The sequence below is a fragment of the Magnolia sinica genome, chromosome 10, assembly GCF_029962835.1.
Source record: "Magnolia sinica isolate HGM2019 chromosome 10, MsV1, whole genome shotgun sequence".
Classification (NCBI taxonomy): Eukaryota; Viridiplantae; Streptophyta; class Magnoliopsida; order Magnoliales; family Magnoliaceae; genus Magnolia; species Magnolia sinica.
Genome location: NC_080582.1, coordinates 78,489,703 through 78,513,001, shown reverse-complemented (window position 1 = coordinate 78,513,001; position 23,299 = coordinate 78,489,703). Strand labels below are relative to the sequence as shown.

Here is a 23,299-nt window from a genome sequence, read left to right as displayed (position 1 = left end):
TGATCTAATCTCTTCCATAAATTTCACATTTTTCAGAAGCCAGAGGTCAAATAGTCTGCTTGGCTCAATGATCCCCGACTCAATAAGTGATGCCTTCGAATCCGCCCATCACCATGTGCGTCACAATGCAGTCCCAGCAGGAGTCAAAAGGTGAAGTCATAGTCTTGGTTGTAAAGATTTTCCACATGCAACACGTGCATTTGTAAATAAATATGTGGACATTTCTTTTAGTTTAGTGATTCCTGAGCTTTGGATTATGTGGTACAGCTGTGCAATGATTCACAGTGTGGAGATAGTTACCAGTACCTCTCCAACATCCCCAGCTACTGCTTCTAGGTGAGTTTTCTGCACAGTACTGTTAGATTGACTGTCCCCTTACAGTGGATGTACGATTGCAAATAAGATTACAGAGTCCTGCTTATGAGCAAACGTACAATTCGATGATGCAGATTCCCAGTATCTGAGCCCATAGTGTGATGATCTAAACTGTTGATCTGATTATGGCCTTTACCGTGGATGGGTGATCCTTAGAAATCTAATGAGTTGGATGATCCTGACCCTTCATCGATGGCCAAAATAGATGGTTAGGCCACACACACACACACACATATTTCAAAATAGATGGCCGAAATATCTGATTATGGCCTTCTGTTTTCTGTTCATTTGCTGATTGTAAAATGGCCGTAGAGTTCTATGCTATAGATTGGAGGAGAGTGAATGCAAATGACTTTGGCTTCTAAGATATTCTAGTAATTTCTCAGTCCCTCTAGTTAGGTGGGCGCCGGCTGGTCTTTCGGCCAGATCCCCCAAAAAACCGTACAGTCGGGTCTCCCTGCATGCGGCTCACGCCATTCGAAGTGGGCCAGCCCAGCATTCGTTCGCAAATCCTGTAGTGAAATTGAGACAATGCAGAAGAAAATTTTGAAATAGTGATTTGTGCTAATTACTCTTCTTCTTCTTCTTTTTGGCACTCTTAATTGGTTAGGTTTTTTTTTAACACAGCACAACTGCCCATTTGGATGTACCCAAAATCACCATTCAATTGGATATCCATTGTGAAAATGGGTTTATATCTGTTTAACTGACCATTTGTGACAGGCTATTCTTTCCAGAAACCACATCCCAAGAAGGTGCATTTCCACCACCCATTTGGATAACTTGATGTTTAACAGGCTGCTAAATTGGGTGGGGTGCATCTCATCTGCACCAAAATGCAGAAACTCGCAAACATACTTTTGGAAACATTTCGGTTTGGAAAACCAAAGTGCTCTGAACTTCTATTGCTAGAAAAAAGGAATTACAAAGATTAAATCCTTTATTTAGCAGGTTCTTTGTCACGCAAATACAAGCAAAACTTACTTCAATCAAACTCTAGATCCATAGTGGGCTTGTACGTTCGACTCTCTTAAGCTCTAAAAGAAATTGCAATGAAGAAAACAATTTGGATTTTCTTGCAAGTGTGTGTCACAGACGGTATGCTGTGTCATGGGCTGATATGGATGGATGGACTTGGAACTGTGTCGCAGTAGAGTAATGGTTTCTGATGATTTCCAGTTGGAGGGGATAGAGATCATATTTGCACTTCACCATCTTTCTAAGTGGCAGTTGTAACTGTTTGTCAAGGAACGTGTATTGTAGAGAACCTGTCGTGGGGGTTGTGAATGTTGCTAGTGACACACCTTGCGTGGCATGGTATGTGTCTCAAGCTTTGTTCCATCTCCAACAATTGTTGGAGAGCATGCTTTCAGCTTCTTTTTTCTTCTTCTAGTTGTACACTTACCATGTAGACATGCTTGGTGTGTACTTATTGAACCTATGGATCGACCTCAGGTGCTGTGGAATATGGAATGAAGAGTTGATTTGGGGTGATCCAAACACTTGGAACAGCCTAAACTATTGATCAGAAATCATGGCCATCTCCATATGTGGTTGCTATGTAAGATCACCAGAATAAGCATACTGTCGCACGCCCAAATTGAAATAAATATAATATGTAACATTATCCCATCAGGCAGTATGCAGTCTGCAGTGCCAGGAATACAAATTTCCATTGCTTGTATATAATCAGGAAGATTGGTGTGTTCCGGACATTTTGAAGGGCCCAAACCACCGAGTGTTTCTTTCTTCTCTTTTCCCCTACTAACATATACTTATTGAGTTATTTGATCTGAACAACTACAGTCATGAAACTCGCCATGTCTACTTTTCACTGATAGCAATGTTATTCCAGAATTCATGGGTACTTCTGCATTTTCCTAAGAAATCGGAAGTGAGGCGGGCCATGTCTAGTCTTTTGATCTCAATTACCTTGTGTACTACATTTGCATTTCATGTTTCTTTAATCAATGATATTGTCCTTCCATGCCGTAATCTCATCTCTCGAATCATTATTAAAACCTCAGCAGCTATGATTTTGCTTAAAAGAGATGTGGGCTAAGTGTGTTTTTTTTTTTTTTTTTTTCATTCTTTCTTACTTTTTTTTTTTTTTTTTCTGTGTGTGTGTGGCAGGGTTTCTATGTTCATTATCACCTACAACGGATACTTCCAGGAATACAGTTTAAGCATTAGTCAGATGAATGAACCTTCTTGGAGTTTGGAACGCGAATTCAATTTATTCAGAACAGCTTCAGATACCATGATAGACTCATAACCAGTTGGTAAGCATTATAGGCGTATAACACGGCTGAAACATACCAAAAGAAATAGAAAAGAAGAATTGAGGCTCTGTCCAGAAGCATGCATGATCGAGCAGTTAAGATTCTGAACTGCCGTCATTTCATCCCTCAGCTATTGAAATCAGCATTTTCCTCAAACCCATATGTTGGTGTTCTCTAAAAGGAAAGGTTACATTCAAGAGAAGTCCTGCAGGTTGCAGATGCGAAGAGGGATTATTTACTAATAGGGAGGCATTTGTTCCAACCCCATTTATTTAATGCATGCACCACTTTTTTCAACTTCCAGTAGTAGAAGAGTACCAAAAGCCGAAAATTGGGTGTAAATATCATTTCTTAATCCTTAGGTTTTGTGTATCAAATAACACGGCTTGTAAATATAATTCCTAATTATTCTGTTTGAAATGTGCATATTTCAAATCATACGGCCGTTTGTTTTTTGTTTTTTTTAATCAATGGTTGATTGCTAAGCCTACAGGGTGTACAAGCGAGCCCATGTACACATGTGCCAAATTAGCACAGGTGTGAGATCCAAGCCGCCCATCAGATGGGTCCACTAGCAGATGGCCTTGTCAAAAAAATTGGGCCTGTCCACTGTCAGTTTGTGCTGCAGCTTACAAAGCTAATGGATGGCCAGAAGAAAATTATCCTAGTTTTTCAAAGTGGGTCCCATTGTTTATAACATCATAGCATATTTGATAAGTGAATTGGCTTGATTTGTGGGCAGGGTCATCTACACATTGGGACCCACTTGATGGATGGATTGGGTTGAAACCTGTTTGACCTGGACTTGTGGAGCTGTAGTTATAGTTTTTTTTTTTTTTTTGAATTAGCATAAAAAAAAGGCTGAATAGTTAGCAGATGAAGCGCAAGGTAAGTACAGGGAAGGGTGGACCTGACGGATGAGAGGAAGCCATACACATCACAGTGGGCCCCACACGACTCCATGGAATAGATCACTCCCGTCAATTCCAATTAACTTTGGTGGATCATCTGAGCCGTGATGGGGCCCACTTGTGAATGCGGATATGGTCTCAGGATCAGAACCATCCATATTATGGGTGCCGCTGTGGAGCCCACATTAATGGACTTGGGTTGAAGGACTGACTGTAACCATCGCTCACAGGTTCAAAACAACACGGAAAAGTTTAGATGGGTCCACCCATCACTAAAACCTTTCAACTTGTTGGGGCCCACCGTATTTTGTACATTCCATCCAATCCATTTATTCATAAAATGTATCCCAGGATGATAACGGATTTATCCATGGTTTCAGAGGCCGATAAAAGCTTCAATTTGCAATTATGATTATTCCATCAGGGCTCTCAACTTCTTTTCTTTTTTTTTAACACGCACGCACACACCCCACACACTCACACTGTAGTGGGATTTCACCACCTATGGGTACTCGAACCCTTGACCAGGTGTTGAAACTCCTGAGAGTCTACCACCAGAGCAAGAGTAAGGACCCGATCAGGGCTCTCAACTGGTCAGGACTTGCCAGGTCCGGCTCTTGTTTTTTATAACCCAGATCCAATCAGGCTTGGATATTTGAAGTCTCGAGTTAAGTACGGGTCAGATAAGGGTATTTACATGATCAGGCCCACCCGAAGGATAGATTAGATTGCAAACATGTGCCACTTCACACATGCATTGTGTACATGGGCTCTTACACGTGGCATGGCAAAGCTTAGTGTTTCCTAGAATAATTAAAACCTATTTAATATAAATACATTATTAAATTAAAATTAATTTGACACAACCGGACCCGTTTTAACCAAGGTGCAAGATGATGGACTTGACCCGAACCCAACTATGCCTAATTTCTAATCGGGTCCAGAATACCCGAGTCATAAACAGGTCTGGAATAAAAAACAAAACAAAAAACAAAAAACAAAACCAAAAGAGAGAATACAAAGCAACACCTTTGGTGCCCATTTCGACGCACCCTCAAAAGCGGGCATTTGATGCCTAAACAGCATTTTGAGCCCATCCCCAATTTACATTGCCCGTTTGGATGCACTTTCGTATATCCCATCTCATCCTCAACTCCGCAAGATAAGCACTAAAATCATCTGGTCAACCAAAAAAGTAAAGAGTTAAAATCCCCAGTGTAGAAAACTCCTCTTGAAGAAGCGCGTCCAAATGGGCTCTTAGTTTTTGCCGTTACATCTTTGATTAAACTAAACAACCCCAAATCACAATTCAATTTACTTGTACATCCAAACACACCACTTAACATCCTTTTGGGGCTCTTAAGATTTTCATGTACAGTAGCTTGCCTTCATCTCCATGAGTCGTCGTCATCATCATCATCATCATCCAAGCCCTAGCCCTACAAATCTACAATTCCGACTAGGTTATTTAAAATTGCCACGGTGCCAAAGCAGATGTACAATATTCATCCGTCCAAAACACCTCTAAATGCCCATTGACATGCAACGAAAAAATTTTCCAAAGCTGGCTGAACAGGTACAAAGTGAAACTTTGACAGGGTATAATATTCCATTGGATGCATGCACAAGCAATGTGCATATAGAAATGAATGCATCTGCCAACACTTCACACATGCACATTCACATGCATGCATGAGCAGGGCTTTGGCTGTGTGCATGTTACGTTGTGGGCACTTGTGTGCACGTATAAGTGCCAACTTGGATAAATGCATGCCGGAGGAACCTACAAGAATGTGCTCGTTGACGTGGACGTGCATAGACATGTGCAATCATCTGGTTTTTCTTTGTAGATCTACACTACACCTGCATATTCATGGGCAAAGCTGCACTTTCTGATGAGGTTGTTTTTCAGTGTTGTGCATGCCTGCATATGTTGGCACATGAATGCATGCACGCAGTACACGCCAATGCTCGTGGGTACATATGAAACAGATGATTAAAGAATCAACAGTACTTGGCATCTCTTGTTAGCAAAAAGAATGGAATATTATAATATAATGAGTAATCAGCATTACATAAACTCCTAAAAAAATAAAAAGTGAAAAAGATTTATGAAAATTGCCTGAGAAGACTGCATGGAGCTTTGACATAGAAACCCTGTGTAGTTTCGGGTTTCATCTAGAGTAATATACCTATGCTTCTACGGTCGGATAGCTGATGCCAGTGCCTGGGTACTGGAATCCACCGTTAGAGTAGTTCGTCGACTTCAGCTGCTCTCCCGAATGCGACGATTTGCGGGTCTTCGTAATCTTGGGTGATGATGTGAAAGACGAACCGAAGTCCCCTTGGGACGTTGAATGAGAGGAACTGAGGCCATGAGTCCTTGGCAAACTGGCGGTGGATTCAGTTCCCGACCTTGAACTTCTTGAAGCCACTTCGGCTTCAAGCGGCAGTACATCCAATGTCTACAATAACCCATCAAATCGGTAACCCAAGTTGATGAGAATACAGCATCAACAAGCTTGACATGAAAGAATTTAGTAAAGAATTTTTGTTAAGGGAGTTTCATAGCATAGGCGACTACTCACCCAAGTAGCTTGTTGCAGAACATGGAACATTTCTAAAGCACGTTTCCTGTTGGTTGCAACGTCCTCCTGCTCTTGCAGCATTTCTTCGAAGAGGTTCTCTCTGCATGGGGCAAACATCTGTAAGACCTAAATGTGAACTCTTAAAGAACGTAAAATTGCTGCGTAGAAGATCTTCTTTTTTTTTTGTTAGCTTGTTAGTACACCCACTGTCAGTTCACACTTCACTGTTAGCCACCCCCACTAGGGAATCGATACCAAGACCTCAGTGTTGAAACGAGGTATCTTTCACTCAGTCTACCACTTGAGCTATGGATCTAACCTGTTCATGTGTTAAAGCATACATGAAAGAAGGGAAAACACAGATATTAGCTTGATGGAAAACTTTTGTAGCCATTAGAAGTTTTTAATGGTGAGCATCACTCTCCCATTGTTTTCTGTGGTGGGTCCACTAGACTTTTGGATCTGACTCATTCTTTGGATCATGCCATAATATGATCTCTCCAAATGATGGACGGTGTGGATACAAAACATACATTATGCTGGGTCCACATAACTTGGTGGCGTCACTTCAGTAGCCACTCTCACTACTCAACCTATCAGTAGCCAATCCGCGTCCGATGCAATCGTAGTCTGCCAGCTGGGCCACATCTATTAGTCAGGCAGGTACCACGGTTGATAAGCCATAGTTGGTCATTTTGTGATCTTGTCTGCACTGGATGTATAAGATGGTTTTTGAAACTGATACTTTTCTAATGGCTTTCTCACGGTGAGATCTACCTACTGGATGGCTGAGATCATCAGACCGGGTGGCCAAGCTAGTGCACTACAGATTCACCTCGGTAGTATACGGACTACAGTACTGCGCCTCAATTTATATGGTTACCCAGAGAAGGGGACGCGGACTGGGACTGGACCATGCCCCATCTCTAGTTAGGAACGGACAAGGTCTTTGAGGGGCCATCGTGATGTATGGATTCTATCTACACCGTTCATCTATTTTTCTATATCAATTTTAGGGTATCAGCCCAAAAATAGGCAGATCCAATGCTCAAGTAGACCATACCACAGGAAGCAGTGGTCATAATGACACTCATTGTTGAAACCATCCTAGGGCCCACCGTGATGGTTAATTTCCATCCAACCTGTTCATAAGGTCACATAGACCTGGATGAAGGGAAACCATAAATATCAGCTTGATCCAAAACTTCTGTGGTCCCCAAGAAATTTTCAATGGCAGGTGTTTAATCCCCACTGTGGTCCACTTGAATCTTGAATCTGTCTTATTTTTGGGCTTAGATCCAAAAATGATATGTAAAAATGAATGCACGGTCTGGATAAAACGCATGCATCATAGTGGCCTAGGTCATAGTGGCCTATGGAGTGGACCCCACCACTGAAAACAGTAGGGAGAGTGACACCCACCGTTGAAACCTTCCTAAGGTCCACCATGTTGTTTGTTTTAGATCTAACCTGTTCATTTTTTTATTTTATTTTTTTGTTAGCTTTTTTTATTATTTTTTTATTTTTATTTTTTTTTGTTAGCTTGTTAGTACACCCGACTGTCAGTTGACACTTCAGTGTTAGCCACCCCCACTAGGGAATCGATACCAAGACCTCAGTGTTGAAATGAGGTATCTTTCATTCAGTCTACCACTTGAGCTATGGATCAAGGTGTGCTGCATAGAAGATCTACAGGCATACCCAATGTTGTTAAATCGCATATGTGATCGCACAATCACATATGCGACTGCATTTTTATTTTTTATTTTTATTTTCAAAAAATTAAAATAAAAAATAAAAAATAGTAGAATTTTTTTTTAATATGTGAAATATATATATATATATATATATATATATATATATACACATATATATATATATATATATATATATATATGAAATTAGGACAACTTTCCTAAGTTAATAGATAACTAATTTTACATATTTAAAATACGTTTTAGAGAAATAAAATCAATTAAACAATGAATTAAGTACATCAACATTCAACAATGTAGTTAACAAGTAACAAAATAATCAACAAGCTATTTATTAATTATTGTTTACAAGTTACAACTTAATAATGATTACTTACAAAATAATACTAATAGCCTAAATTCTAATGCTATAATTGCACTTGCAAGTAAGAATGTAAGAGAAAAAGAGACTAAGAGAGTTTTGGAGTGATAATGTTGCAAATGGAAGAGGTTGGGATGCCCTTTTATAGGCAAAAGATCGATTTTTTACAAAAATAAAATAAAAAATTAATGTGCCAACAGTCAGATTTCTGACTGTTGGCAAATATGCGATCTCATACATCGCATATGCAATTGCAAATTTTGCATATGCGATCGCATATGCATATGCAAAATGCATATGGGAACTTGCATATGCAAATGTGGTCGCATTTAACAACATTGGGCATACCCAAGCGTCCATCGCTTGAAATGAGAATGTGATAACAACGGATCCACATCCGGCCAGTTATTTACCATTCTTTTTTGGGGCTTTTACCCCAGAATTCTGATTATTATTTTTAACATGAACTTCTGGAAAGCATTAGAATGTGTATTTTGTTGAGTGAAGTGACTAAAATGCCCCAAACTACTAAAATGGGTAGATTTGAGCATTGCGGGGCTGGCATGCTGTGTTTATGAAATCCAAATTATCCAACAGGTGTATCCCACCATGATGTCTATATGAACCAATAATCATGCCCAGGTGGGCCACACTTAAATTTGGAGGATTTCGGCTGGTGTACTTTGTTTTTATGGCGTGGACCGCCTGATGGTTGGATGGCCTATTTTTTTGGTTCATATTGCCAGAATGGTGGGATGCACCTGTTAGACAAGTTTGATGCCACATAAACACCATCCGGGCCCCACAATGCCTCTACTGTTTCTTTGAAAGAAAAAAGATGAGGGCACTTTGGTCATTTTAATCACCAAAAAGCAATGCAAAACAGTAGAAGCATTATTTGGTAACAACCATGCCTTGCATCCCAAGCAAAGCCTTTGAAGCAGAGGATACTATTCCTGTAACAATGATGTGAAACTCCACAAATTTCCTCCCAGATATCAGAGTACAGCACAATGTTCAGAGCTTTGCTAAGCGTGCACACGTGCAATAAAACTCGTGTACACTCCACACATGTGCCCGCATGGCACATAGGTGCGAGATCTAATCCATCCATCAGGTTGATCTGACCTTTTACATGTTTTCCCAGAAATAAAATCTGTCCAATCAGCATGCAGGCCCCAGTATTGGAAACAGGTGGATGGGTTAGAAAATCTCAACTAATTTTTTCAGAGCCATACAATTGTTTTGCAAACTGTGGCCCATGTGACCAATGGATCAATGCTACACTGACATAAGTGGGGTGTACTGTGTACATGAGCTTTATAGCATATGCATGTGGGCTTAGCAAAGCTCCATCTTTCGGGAATGAATCGACATTAGTGTGCATGCACAAGCTTGCATGATGCTTTGTTATGTATTTCACTGATGACCTATCATAAAACAAATATGAGACAAAAATGAGAGCATGACAAGCAGTATTACTGAGATTAATTCAAAGATCAGAACCACAAGCATACCTGTACAATTTCTGTATAAAGGTAATAAGGAGGTCCCTCTTTGCATGATTAACCTACAGAACATGATAATAACATGAGCATTCTTTCTAGAATTTAGGCAGGAAAGTAGCATGAGAAGTGTGATGGGTTACTGCAAGGAAACCAGAACTAAAACAAACAAACAAAAACAAAAAAGTCTAAAAAAGTCTTTAGAAGGCAACTTTATGTTACAGATTACCAGAAAGTGCATGATTGCTTTCGGGACCATGTCCTGAATATTCTTTCTAACAATGTCATAATAAGATTGCAAAAGCAACTTAGTCACTTCTACTTCAACAGTTTCTTGCTCTGTCTGCACTTCCGATGGCCTTAAGATGGATGGGGGCTGAAATGGTAGAGGAAAACAAAAACAGCATAAAATGAATGCGCACTGAAGGAGAACTGCAAACTGGAACATTGAAGTAACTTAATACGATACATTAGTTATTACCTCTTTCAATTGGATTGTAGAGAGTGTATGCTCGATATCATGAATAAAGTCGCCATTCAATTTGCTCGTTGAGTTATTACCTCCAAATATTGATGAAAAGCTCCAAGACCCTCCTAATGACTTACCTATGGAAACAACCGCAAACTCAGAAAATTGTGAAGAATAACTAGAAACATAATTCAGTAAATTGCACAAATAGCAATAACTTCCTTCTTACCAAATCCTTTATGCGAAATGCCATAAGTGGGATGAAACAACCACAAACTCAGAAAATTGTGAAGAATAAATAGAAACATAATTCAGTAAATTGCACAATTAGCAATAACTTCTGACCAAATCCTTTATGTGAAATGGCACAAGTAGTATGATTTCAGGTCACGAAATCAGCCACATACAATATGTGATACATGGCCGAAACAGGCCCATCCTCAAAGGGTGGGTGACATATCGACCTGTATTACCCTACCAGTCTGTATTGGTCAATACGCACGTACCGGCACCGATACAGGATCGATACGGGGCCGATAGGGTGAGATACAGGCCATTACAGGCTGATACTCCTATAAAGGCCCAAATTTTTATTTTTATTTTCAAACTTTCACACATTTTCCTTCCCTTTTTTCATGCCAACCATGGAGGAAGCTTAGCAAGTTGTTTTAGACAAGATTTAGGCCATGCTGGAGATCAAAACAAAATATTTGAGTGAGATTCAATGAAACGAAGCGGGATGAACCACTGTGGGAAATTTTTGAAAGAAGGGCATCCACTTTTTGTCATGTTTCCATCTTCCTTCAATATAACGGGCACTAATTTACCAATCATGCTTGATGTATGTTCAATTAGGTCCATTTAGTTGCCTTTCAACAGGTCAAGCAGATAGGCTGATACACAATTATACACGTCCGAATACCTGCCCCACACACCCCCCCCCCCCCCCCGAAGAAAAGGATAGATTCTTGAATATCTCATTTTTCCCTTATTCAGATTAATTTTCCTTAAATTTTTTGGCTTAAAAATTTTGACCAACATGGGTCAATACGGTCTAATGAGGCCAATATTGATATGCGACGCCGGTATCATATTGTTTTTCGGCCAGGCCAATATGCCCTCTAATACCGATATTCAAAACCACGCCTACACCAAACCAGACAAATGAATCAGCCCACGATAAAACCACTTACAATGACAACTTTCTTCAATCCAGTACCACGGTTCAAAATATTGACCATTGCCTATTGCATCGGCCTATACATATCCCTTTTTCTCGTTTTCCTTTTATTTCTTTTTCTTTTTTTTAAGGACAGTACGATCGTTATATTGGCCAATGCAGCCAATGTAATAGCAGCAGGTACAGCCAACACTTGTTGGTTTTCTTATAACCTATATCTGCAATGCTATTAAAATATGCAATGCATGAGTTGCACATAAAAGAAACACATTATCTGAGGAAGCACGGGATTACCAGCTGAACTAGCGTTATCATTATTTATTTGAGGTGGAATGCCCTGTCATCAGCCAAGAGGAAGAACTATAAGAAATATGTTCAGCCATAATTAATCAGGGTTAACAATATTTTCATTGAAAAAGCATTTTAGTTTTTTTTTATATAGTTTTTTATTTATTGGTGAAAAAGCATTTTAAGTTTCTAAGATAAATGCAGATTTTATCTAAACAACAAACAAACACAGTCAAACAGTTGGCCAAGTATGAGAAACTCCATACATGGATATACCACATACCAGTTGGTAACCAAGGATCAAGATCATCCAAGATCGTCTGACATGCCATTGACCAGAAAACCAAAAGATGAAAAACAACAATTACTGGAGCGGGCCATGATACCTGATCTTGAGCAACACCATTTGCAACAGATCTAGCAAGAATTGCACGAGATTTCTGGCCCCTTTCTGACATATTCAATTTTTCAGAATCTGTACAATCCTGAACCAAACAGCAGAAATCGGTAACAATCAATCTTGAGAACCTCTTTACTTGCATTGTTTTTCAAGACAATCAACCAGCTACTACTGTTAGAAACAGACCTTCAGCTTTGCCGAAGAGGCCGTTGTACTTGACTTCGAAGATCTCAACTGCTGAAGCACGAGCTCCACTGCTTTGCTTCCACAGATAAAATTTGGATGTGATGTATTTATATAATCCATCTGCAGGACAATTTTGGATGTAAAGTATTAACATAATCCTTCTGAGAGAATAGACAGTTGTTTGATCAGCAGAAGACCCAATGTCTGCTAGAATTATAGTTACAAAAGGATATGTTCGCAGACAAGCCTGTAACAGGTTTATTGTTTATATAGTTAAGCTGTAAAAGACATTTGCTAATGTTCTTCTCAGATAGTTGATTTAGATTCATGGAAAACACATCCAGTGATACTGATAGTAAACAATTTAATTAGAATTAGTATCTGCAACCTAGTCTCACCAAGTCAAATGGCTAAGACTCTTATTTGATGGGAACCCATCCAAGTTGGTCCTATTAGTGATTTACAAGATCCAAGGACAATGTAAACTGATTCCCAGAAAGCCAAAACTCAATTTTAGGAGAATTTCCAGGAATCCAATGTGCAGAAAAAAATAATAATAATAAAATTAATGGAATCTTGAAACTAAAAACTCATCAAAATAAGAAATCAGTGTCCAGGTTCCTTGATATGTTTATGTCTTAAAAAAGTTTCAGGAGACTCGTAGATGGAGAAACTTTCTCCATCGCAACATCCTGCAAGTTTCTGAAATTACGAGATACCATAACCAAAAGTTCTCATCTTAAGGAAATTAATGCTAGACCTAGATACACAGGTGTTGATCCACTAATCAAAGTGCACAGTGTACTCAAAACTCCAAGCACCTCAATCTGCAATCAGACTCCAACATACCTCCATTCCAATAATGTTCCGTATAATTCTATCAGCAGGTTTTACGCCATCACGTAAAAATTTTCCCATGACTTCCTCCAAACGCCTTCTCAGGACTGGAAACCGTTGCAGTTCAATATCCTCACAAGCATGGCTTACCTGCAATAAAACATAATCCAATTTATCAGCACCTGGAACCTTCAATGAGAGAGAGATGAGGGGAGACAGGGATTCACTGGGCAAATTTATCAGTCACCATTATCATCATCTATGCCTTATCCCAATTAATTGGGGTCAGCTACATGAATCATGTTCTGCCATTCCACTCTATCAAGGGCCAGACCTTCAGTTAGATCATAGGTCATCGAGTCTTTTCGTACTGCCTTTATCAAGGGCCAGACTCAGTTATTACATATTGTAGTTATTACTTGTGCAACTTGATTGGTAACAAGTAATAACTGGGTGAGATACAATAACGTCGTGTGCATATGCCCCACGCACCTTTATTAATTCATCATGTATAAAATGTAAACATTGAAGACTTGGGTCTAGGAGACGAGCAATCTGTCTTCTGATCAAAACTTCAAATGGTACCTGAACACATTGAGACAAAAACACTCCATATAGAATAAATGCTAAATAGAGGTGAAACTTTGCAATAATAGACTTTAACAGGTAACGAAACCACCATACAAAATGATACACATACCTCCGGCACAAATAAAGCATTTTTAGGGCCAGTGGCATTTTGGATAGCTGTTCGAACGTCTTCATCAGTCAAATCATCACAAGGATCGACTTCCTGCAAGATGCCTTTAAGTAAATTATAAATTTATAATACGACACTACCATTTTAATGCTGGTAAGTCTATCATAGAATTTACTTTAGCAGTAAAAAAGTTTTTTAGTGTGAAAAGTAACTCATCATTATACATCACAGAAAATCAAGGATGTATTTCAAGTTAGAAACTTCAAGTTAAGAAAAAGGGAGCCTTCACTCTGGATGACAACTGTACACAACATAGAAACATGAACTAAAATTTTGATATAGTTCAGCACAGTTATTGGAGAAATAGGTAAAGCAATGCTGCATCAGTCTTGAAGCAGCCAAGAAGATGGACGAAGCACCTCCAAGCTCTTCACAAAAATTGACTGAAAAATGTATAGGATCCTAGCTCCTCCTGACAACTCATTGGTAGGCATCTCCTGATTTTTCCCCTCCACCATAGATGAAAAAGCTGGCAATTGAAGATAAAGATGACAAAGACAAGTTAGTACAGTATAGATTATACTATGCCTGTAAAGGAAATGCAAAAAGGATATGATACAAAATTTATGAAAAAAAAATGACCATGAAATTTTATGGAAAAGAAGAACCAAATCCAGATGTGAAGGTTTGACAGTGGAAGTTCTACATTGTCTTTTAGAAAAAAGAAGAAAATTCTATGTTCTTAACACAGTTAATGCTACAGGATCTCAAAGCTTTTCGATATGAACCAATCAATTAGAAATTTACCGTTCCAACAATAGAGTATGTGACCAACATGGAAAGTAAGAATTCGCTGTAGAACATCTATATCTTCAAATAAAGGTGCAATTATGATGATTAAGTCAAAACGACTAGACTTGATGGATTGGAAAAAGTTTTAAAAGAAAAACAGAACAGCTATATGAACAAAGTTTCTAATGGTTATCTGACATATTGAGCCATTTAAAGAAAGCAAAAAAAGATAAACAACTGCAGAAGTACTAGATGCTATATGGAATATGCAGTAGATCCCAAACAAAGGACACCAAGTGGATTTATAACATAAACCCCTGTTTGGTAGACACCTAAAAATGAGTTGATCTCATTTAGTTGACATTAATTATGTATTAGAGATCTTAATCTCTAAAATTACTTTTGAAGATGAACTCATTATGTATCAGAGATCAATATCTCGATTACATAATTAATGTTAACTAAAATGAGATCAACTGATTTTTAGGCACCGAACAGGGCCTAAGATAATAGCAAGTTAGAAACTTGCAGAAAAAGAAGTAAAGCAGAAGAAGAATAAAGTTACCTTCACAGTATTTTTTCAGAATGTTCAACAGAAATGCTCCTTGTTCAGCCTATTAAATTAAAAACACAGAAATGGAAAACATAGATAACTAAGATAACAGACCAAAAAAATATTATAGCTAAAGAATCTCTGTAGACGAATGCAATCTTTATAAAGATACAAATCCTCAATTGCATTCTCAAAAAAGTCCAGTGCTGGCATGACAAGGAACTGTAACATGTTTTCGGATAGGGAGAAGCACCAGTTCACAAGGCTTTTTTAGAATCAGAGCACAAGAACAACCAGAAACCAAAATTAAGGCACGTCTCGAAAGTATTCATCTTGGTTAACAAAGTACAAACTTACTTTTGTCTCCATGACTTCTCCATAGTTTCGCAGCTCCTTCCCAACAGCAATCATTTGAGCATTTATCTGAGCTTTCAGTGATGGAAGAACTGCTCTAACGTGTTGTACTAGAATCTGATCAACATAAAGAAATTTATGAAAGGTAAAACAGAATATTAAAATGTAGACATTATGGTTTTGTTTCCATCCATAGCTTGATTCTACCTTTTTTCAGTAATTAAAATTAAAAAAATAAAAAAAGGAAATTTACTTAAAAGTAAAAAACAGGAAAATTACATTGTAGTAGATCTTAGCTACATTACAAAAGCCAGATGATAATTTGTATGGAAAACACTAGGAAAGTCCCAATGATATGGAAAACTGAGGCAGCCAGTAAAAGATGAAAAAATAAGATACGTGCACCATCCATATGAAACCTTAAACCCAAAAAAGAGCCAAATCAAGCCATCCAAGCATGAATGAAGTCGGATTTAGTCTTCAACACCATAAATATTGCTGCACGGAGAAATTAACCCAACATGGGCACACAAAAATCTTGCACTTAGTGAAGCACAATTAAGGTGAAACTGGCCAACAGGTAAATTAACATTAAGAATGGAATACAACCGAACTGGCAAATTAATCAACCTGATTCAACTTCTTTGCTAATTGAGGAATTCCACAGCGATCAGACAGACCATGATAGACCTGTGATAAATAGAAAGCAACAGAAAGTAGGTTAGTGATACTTAAAAACCATATTGCAAGTACTACACTGAAACGATGATTTGAGAAAGTGATGGCTACAGGGTTTTTTCGGAAGAATTCCTCTTCACGGGCAAGTGCTTCGGCAATGCTCCGGTTTCTTGTGATATCCTATTACAGATATGAAACTCAATAGAATAAATGAAATTGTCCAACTTGCATTCATTAAAAAGATTATATCTCGAATATAAAAAAAAAGGCTTATCCTTATCATAGCAATATACCAACACTCAGATCTGCAGGTGCCTTACAAAAGGATACTGAACCAACACCACATAATCAGGCCAAACCAAATCAAAGAATTTAAACCTATTAAAGAAGAACCAAATTAATCATTTTTTTCATCCTGATCATAATAAAATACGTAGAAAGTAAGAGCTTTAAAAGACCCATCCTTCCCCATTTGAGAGTAAGGGTTTTCTTCTTCTGTTTTTTTTTACTTTTCTTGAAAGGTTATTTGAGGAAAGATTTCAAAGGGGAACAAGATAAAATGCTCGATATATTAAAGAAAATGCTGGATAAAGTTTCAAGGATAGGTCCAACAGGAAGGATGAGAAAGACGTAGATTATGAATATCTTGATCAAATTTCAGATCTGTGACTTCAATAGGAAATTTAGCTATGAAATATCACAGAACTCAGGATCTAAACATAAATCGCTGCAGATAGAAGTAACTTTCAACAAAGCCAGGCCAGCGTTCTATACTCCAGAGACCAATGATCAAGTGAACATTGAACAGATGTTCACTTCTCTGCTAAAAGGTATTAATAGATTGTCTAATCTGGTCTTTTCTAAGGTGAGTTTTCAGGTGGGCCAAGGGGAAAGAAGTAGATTTTGGTTAGATCCTTGGGTTGGAAATCAACCCTTAATCAATTTGTTTCCAGATCTGGCTTCCCTGAGGATTGATCCCGAGGTTTGCATGGCCTCTTGTGTGCCCCAATCTGGAGATAATACGGTTGGGATTCCCCTCTTTAGAAGAAACCTTCGTGATACTGAAATTGATTCCTTATCAGAGCTATTGTCTCGCTTGCGGGGCTCAGCTCCTATCTCCCTCTCTTCAAGATTCTATATCCTGGAAAATCTCAGTGTCAGGATCCTTCTCATTGTGTTCTTTCTACAAGGAATTAGCGTCTTTGGATCGTCCGCCCTTGGATAGCCCACTGGTGAAATCTGGCACTATGGAGCTCCCCCAAAAGTGGCGGCCTTCAGTTAGCTAGTGAGCAGGAATAGAGTGCTAACTATAGATAACCTCTGTAAAAGGGGTTTAGTTCTGCCCAACATCTGCCTCCTCTGTTACAGTCAAGTGGAGTCAGTAGACCACCTGTTCCTGCATTGCTCTTTCTCGTTGGGAGTATTGGCAGGGATTCTGAGCATGGCTTTGGTCTACTAGGTATGCCTCGATCTATTGAAGATTTTCTCAAGGTTTGGCACGTGTCCGATGGAGGCTCTCTTGGGAGGAAGAAATGGAAGCTCCTTGTGGTCCCTCTGGGGAGAAAGGACCGATCGTTGCATTCGGAACTCAAGTGCTGCAATGGCGAGGGTCCTTTCAAAAGTCGTTCAGCTCTTCCGGGAATGGGCGCCTTAGTGTCTAGTTCTTTTTGGGCCTCTTCCAGGGGGTTGTTTGCTTGTTGTTATAATTTTAGTGGGATAGTTGTGTGCTAGTCTCTTTAGGCTTTTCTTGCTTTTTGTTGTTGTTAATTTCTTTAGGTTTTGCTGTCTTTTCTTTTTTGTTTCTATGTGGTCTTGGCTTCTTCTTTTTTTTATGTTTTTGGCTCTTGCCCAATAAATTTCATCTTTCAAAAAAAAATGATAAAGTGAATATTGAACGGAAGCATTGACCAAACCAACATTAGCCACCCTAACAAGTCTATTAAGGGCCTCACCCACTAGAGAGAAAATGAGAGGTGATATGGAATCACCTTATCAAAGTCCTTTCTTGTATGAGCAACTATGATTTATTAAAAGAAAAAAGCAGGACACATCCATGAAGGTAATGGATAAGTGCCTCCATTATACAAAGCTCACTTCATTACACCATCCCTTACCAATACATCAGACCATGCGTTAGCCTCACAGGGAATTAACCTAAGAGAAATAGAGAAAATTGATACCAGCCCCCTAATCTTGTTTAATGGTTCCTTGGTTCCAAGGAACCATTATCTCCTGCCAACCAGGAAAGAGCACACTTGTAAGCTCCTTCAATAATGAGCCAACCTAAAGATCCAAAATGAGATTTAGCCAAGATTAAACCTGTTTCAGTGCTTATTTCAGTCCAATTGGAATCATCCACTCCAGAAGGCCTGGGAAAGGAATGTCTGATCAGTCCATTAGCATCCCTAATGACTCCCTCAACCCCAAATTGAACCAAATTCTCAATCGAGCATCCATCAACATTGAGCTTCCAAAAAACCAGAGAGGGAGGAAACCAAGAAGCCATCTTTTTAGGCAGCTTTCTATATCATCCAATACCCTATCCCAACATCTGTTGAAATATGCTGCTGAAACACCTTCAACTACTTTTCAGGTGCAACCCCACTCCATGATGAAAATTTTAACAATCCCCTTTAGGCTAATGATGGAAGTCACCTAGTTATCAAAATTTATTCTTTTGCATTCTTTCAAAATACTCCAAAGAATGACGAGAGGGAGCAATCTCCAAAGTATCCTTCCTCTAGGTTTAAAGAGGGGGCAATCTCCAAAGCATCCTTCCTCTAGGTTTAAAGGGAAGGACACGCCACCCAGAGAAAAGGCCAGCCACTGACCCCGGCTTTCCATATTATTAGGAACAATTTTCCAGAAAAAGAACCATATTTTCCTAGCCAATTCACCTTCTCAAAGTCCATTCAAACAAGAAGCTGAATGGAGATTGACTGATAAGAACAGAAAGGTAGCAGATGAATGACACATGTTAATCCATTTACGCCTCAAAATGAAACCTAGGAAAACTAGTTGCGATAACAGATTGTCAAAATATCACTGCAGAAAATCATTTCATTGGTTATTGACTGGCTGGTGAATGTCCTTTGCTTGACTTCATGTTCTAATATCGTTTATCCACATGTTTCCAGGTATTTATCACAAGTATATGAGAACTATGTCAGTAGTCAAAAGAACCACAGCATATAAAATCATTAAATCAATACAAACCTGAACAATTCGTAAAATGACCTACCTCCTGACTGCGATTCACAACACCAATGTAACCAAGCCGTAGAGGAATCACGTTACCAAGCAAAAAATTGCAAGCATTAGTCCCCTTGTCCATAATATCCACCTGAAGGCAAAACAAACATAATAAGCTTGCACCATTTCCTGACAAACAACAGGATTGGCATAAAATCATTTTTTCTTTAAAAAAAATTGCAACTCTTTGTTAAACAACCAAAGCCTGACCTTTGTTATTACACCAATAGTCCGCGAACCTGCTCACCAGTTACAGAATCAGCAGGTCAGGGCAAGAGACGATTCAAATTTACCAAAAGCACCAGACAGTACTAACTCAAATGACACTAATTAAGAAAAGTGAAATGACAAAGAGCAACACAAATAATTCATGCACAAGAAAGCCTACCATCACGGTCAGCAAGTCTTGCCATCTGAAGTGCATCCGAGTTTGCTAAATCAGAATTTGCTGGTGTAACAGCCAATATAATACACGTTTCACACTTGATGTAGGAGTGTATCATTGTCCTAATCCTTGCCTCTATGTCATTAGGCTGATCACCAACTGGAACCTTTGTAATTCCAGGTAAATCGACAAGAGTCATAGTAAGGACATTGGGGGAGTAAATTGCTAGGCGAATCTGTTTATCAGATACACCTTTGTTTAGTCCTGCTTCCCTATCAGTCTCAGCCTGCACCAGTGAGCAACTGACTCAGATACCTTGCCAGCCAAACCAGAAAGTCAACATCAAAGTGATGAAACAAAATGCAAGGAACTGAGGAACACAACTCTATTCATATTTCATAAACTTTTGTGAGCCAATCATCTTCAGTTTAACAGAGAACAGTTCAATCTATGGGAATTTATGGAAACAATAGAAAAAATATCGATCACATGAATGGTACAATGCTAATTTCTTTTCCATGAAATAGAATGCATAAAAGACCAGTACAACTAGCCAAGTTCAAGAGGAAGAATGCCTGATGACAACAAAAGACATATTTTGGCACAAGTGCACAAACACATCAAGATCTGACTTTCGAGCCTCTATATCCTCCTTACAACAGTTAACAAATTCAGGATGAACACATAATATCAGCAGGGAGGAATTCGGTTAAGAAGCATGTGCTCTTTGTGGAGTGCCATGAAGCATGACTGAAACATGGTACTCGTGGACGGGGGAAGGACATTCTTTTGGTGGTCCACCTCATGAATGAGACATAGGTAGCTCAAAAGGCAAGGTGACAATGTCAAAGCACACCAAAATCAGCTGGTTGGAGCTGTCCAATCAAAGCGATTTTTGTCTAATGCCCACCCAAGTCATGGCTTACTAGGTCAACAATCCCAATCACCACATTCGATTATGACTTGTGCCATGGGGATAGCTATGAAGTGATGGTTGTCGTCGTTATCATCCAAGCCTTATCCTAACTAATTGGGGCTTACATGAATCCTGCCCTGCCATTCCACTCAATCAAGGACAATAGCTTCAGTTAGACCATAGGTCATCAAGTCTTTTCTTACCACCTTAACTCACATCCTTTCGGGCCTTCCCCTTGCCCTTTCTCTATCAGCAGTTGTGGTAGTATAATAGCATTTCCCAATCAGCAGGAATGGATAGATATAGACATGGAGTATGAATAAAATTAGCAGCATCATGGGGCAATGCTCCTAGAGAAGACCTAAAATCCCTTTATTACTAACTTAAAAGTTTATCTCCAAACCACGTGCAGGAAATGGACACTAGGAGCTGCCCTAGTAGGTGCAACTGAAATCACTAAAACCTCAAATCCTAAAACTGGGGAACTCGTTCACATTAAGTCCTGGATCTTTCTTAATATATACATAGAATTAACTAGGGTCGAAGGGTATAATTGATGGATCTTTCTTTTTTTAAAACAAAATTTTCGCCATTTATCAAAAGAGTATGAAAAGCTAAACAACCCACTAAAGCTCAAAATTCCAGTATTGTTTTAGCCATCTTCAAAGGATTATACATCTTAAAACACAGGAAATGCCGCATAGACAATAGCATTGATCCAAATCAACTTTTTAATGAGGCGTGTACAGTGATCAACAGAGCGAAAGAGCATTTTCTCCTTTGGGAAGAGAAAGTAAAGGTAGGCCCCACTTTTGGTAATCAAAGTTCATCTGGTTGGCCCCATTACGGAAAGGTCACTCCCCCAAATTCTCCCACTCCCCCATCAGAACACCAGCATACAATTGTTGGATTTCTTTCACATTGAATGCTGACCATAACCATTACTTTCAGACAACAAATTGGATAGTTAAAATTGCTCACAATATGAGATTCTTTGCAGGATGACCCATCCATAACGGGGGCCACCAGATGAACAGTCCAGATCACTGAAAGTTAGACCTGTCCTAGTCAGTTTCTACGCTTTCAAGCATCATGTGATACATCATACATCTATCGTAGAACATGATCGTAAGCAATCCATCCAAATATGCTACGTAAATAAATTACATAAAGCATTTCTACAACAATTCCAAAGCAGGCCTACTTTCCAACAACGACTACAGTTATATCTTCTTTCCAGTATCTATTAGATCGGGAAATAAACATTTCTAAAAAAAAAAAAGGATGCACAACCTGAATTTCTCGGCGGATTTCCTCGAAATCGTAGAACCTCTTGTTGGGCAAGTGCCGGAACTCCCCCCATTCCGCCCCATCCGAGCCATCCAATCCACTCGGGCAATGTACCAGCTGCAGAACCAACGGGCGGCGGGTGCAGATATCCGTTCCACGCGGGAGGAAGTCCCGCCCGACCAGCGCCTCGAGCACACTCGACTTCCCACTGCTCTGGCCCCCAACAACTGCTACCTGCGGCAGCTTGAACTCCGCCGCGGCTTCCCCGAGCGGGGCGAAGATGTCCTGGAGCCGGTTCACGATCGGAATGACGGAAGAACCAATCGACGGTGCTGGTACTCCCCTTTTTGGAAGATTGGATGGTTCTTCCATGGGATCTTGCTCTGTGTTTTGATAGGAAAGGAGTACAGAGAAGAGAGATTGTGAAAGAGGTAGGAATTTCTGAAATGAGGATTAAAAGGAGAGAGAGAAAGAGAAGGGTAGGGTTTTTGAAATGAAGAGAGGAGTGTGTTTGAAAGGTGGAAAGTGGGAATGTGGGGATTTGAAAATTAGAGAAGGAAGACGGAGTTGAGAGAGAGTAGTTTGGACGAGGGAATATACTCCGATGTTAGTTCAGCATGACACAAAAAATGGTGGTGACCTTCGACCGTACACATGACGCTTTAAGGAAATCCAGGCCGTCCAAATAGCTTATATAACTGTGATAGGTAGCATAACGGAAAATCTACACTGAGATATCAACCTACTGAATTTCCATTGCAATTTGGACTGCTTACTGCTGTACTTCTAACTGTCCATTTGATATCTATTAAATCAATGGTTATGATTGCTTGACTAGGGTAATCTTAGAGACATGCTCCATCTACGATATGACTCAGAATCTGGATGGTCTGCATATCTGTACACCGGTGCCACGTATCACTAAGACGAGTCACCACCATTTTTGAAATGTTGCTGAACCAGCGTAGGAGTCCCAACAATGAGAAGTGTTCGTAGAAGGACCCACCGCATTGGAGATGTATGTGATCAATCCACTCCGTCCATCTGTTTTGAAAGAACAAAATAGTACACGATTCTGAAAATCAGGCAGATAAAAAATATAAGTGGGCCATACCATACGAAACAGTGGGGATTGAACGCCCGGCGGTGACAGAAGTTTTGTAACAGGATTATATTATTTTCTACGGTTTATCTGGGTGGTAATAATTCTATGAACGGTTTGGATGACATATAAAATCATGGTCAGCTCAAGGAAGGTTTCAACGGTCGACGTTGCTGTTCA

The 23,299-nt window shown here is 39.3% G+C and overlaps 2 protein-coding genes across 10 annotated transcripts in view; one reads left to right on the top strand and one right to left on the bottom strand.

The window, feature by feature from the left end:
* LOC131217084 (autophagy-related protein 18b) overlaps nucleotides 1-3,095 on the top strand; it is a 32,385-nt gene extending 29,290 nt beyond the window's left edge. For 4 of the 7 annotated variants that reach the window (XM_058211831.1, XM_058211827.1, XM_058211828.1 and 1 more), the window contains 3 exons: nucleotides 37-150; nucleotides 268-336; nucleotides 2,509-3,095. In XM_058211831.1, the coding sequence (XP_058067814.1) occupies nucleotides 37-150; nucleotides 268-336; nucleotides 2,509-2,650 (325 nt within the window). In that variant the 3' untranslated portion in view covers nucleotides 2,651-3,095. Of the gene's footprint in view, nucleotides 1-36; nucleotides 151-267; nucleotides 337-1,526; nucleotides 1,693-2,508 lie in introns of all 7 variants that reach the window. The other 3 variants (XR_009157198.1, XM_058211829.1, XM_058211832.1) reach the window with 3 other exon arrangements.
* Nucleotides 3,096-5,564: 2,469 nt separating this feature from the next.
* LOC131217083 (dynamin-related protein 3A-like) lies at nucleotides 5,565-22,555 on the bottom strand. 3 transcript variants are annotated; one of them, XM_058211826.1, is made up of 20 exons: nucleotides 22,021-22,552; nucleotides 19,815-20,097; nucleotides 19,637-19,665; nucleotides 19,416-19,517; nucleotides 16,286-16,354; nucleotides 16,127-16,186; nucleotides 15,500-15,613; nucleotides 15,155-15,203; nucleotides 14,217-14,326; nucleotides 13,798-13,890; nucleotides 13,590-13,682; nucleotides 13,110-13,247; nucleotides 12,261-12,380; nucleotides 12,061-12,159; nucleotides 11,681-11,723; nucleotides 10,219-10,343; nucleotides 9,967-10,113; nucleotides 9,750-9,802; nucleotides 6,157-6,256; nucleotides 5,565-6,033 (listed from the first exon to the last, which is right to left on the bottom strand). In XM_058211826.1, exons 1-20 carry the CDS (start codon nucleotides 22,387-22,389, stop codon nucleotides 5,761-5,763), a joined length of 2,469 nt encoding a protein of 822 aa, XP_058067809.1. In that variant the 5' UTR covers nucleotides 22,390-22,552; the 3' UTR covers nucleotides 5,565-5,760. The 3 variants fall into 3 exon arrangements, 1 of the variants encoding a protein (XP_058067809.1); XR_009157196.1 differs by lacking the exon at nucleotides 5,565-6,033 and adding an exon at nucleotides 9,099-9,662 and having other exon boundaries at nucleotides 22,021-22,555; XR_009157197.1 differs by lacking the exons at nucleotides 5,565-6,033; nucleotides 6,157-6,256 and adding exons at nucleotides 6,329-6,475; nucleotides 9,184-9,662 and having other exon boundaries at nucleotides 22,021-22,555.
* Nucleotides 22,556-23,299: the final 744 nt, after the last annotated feature.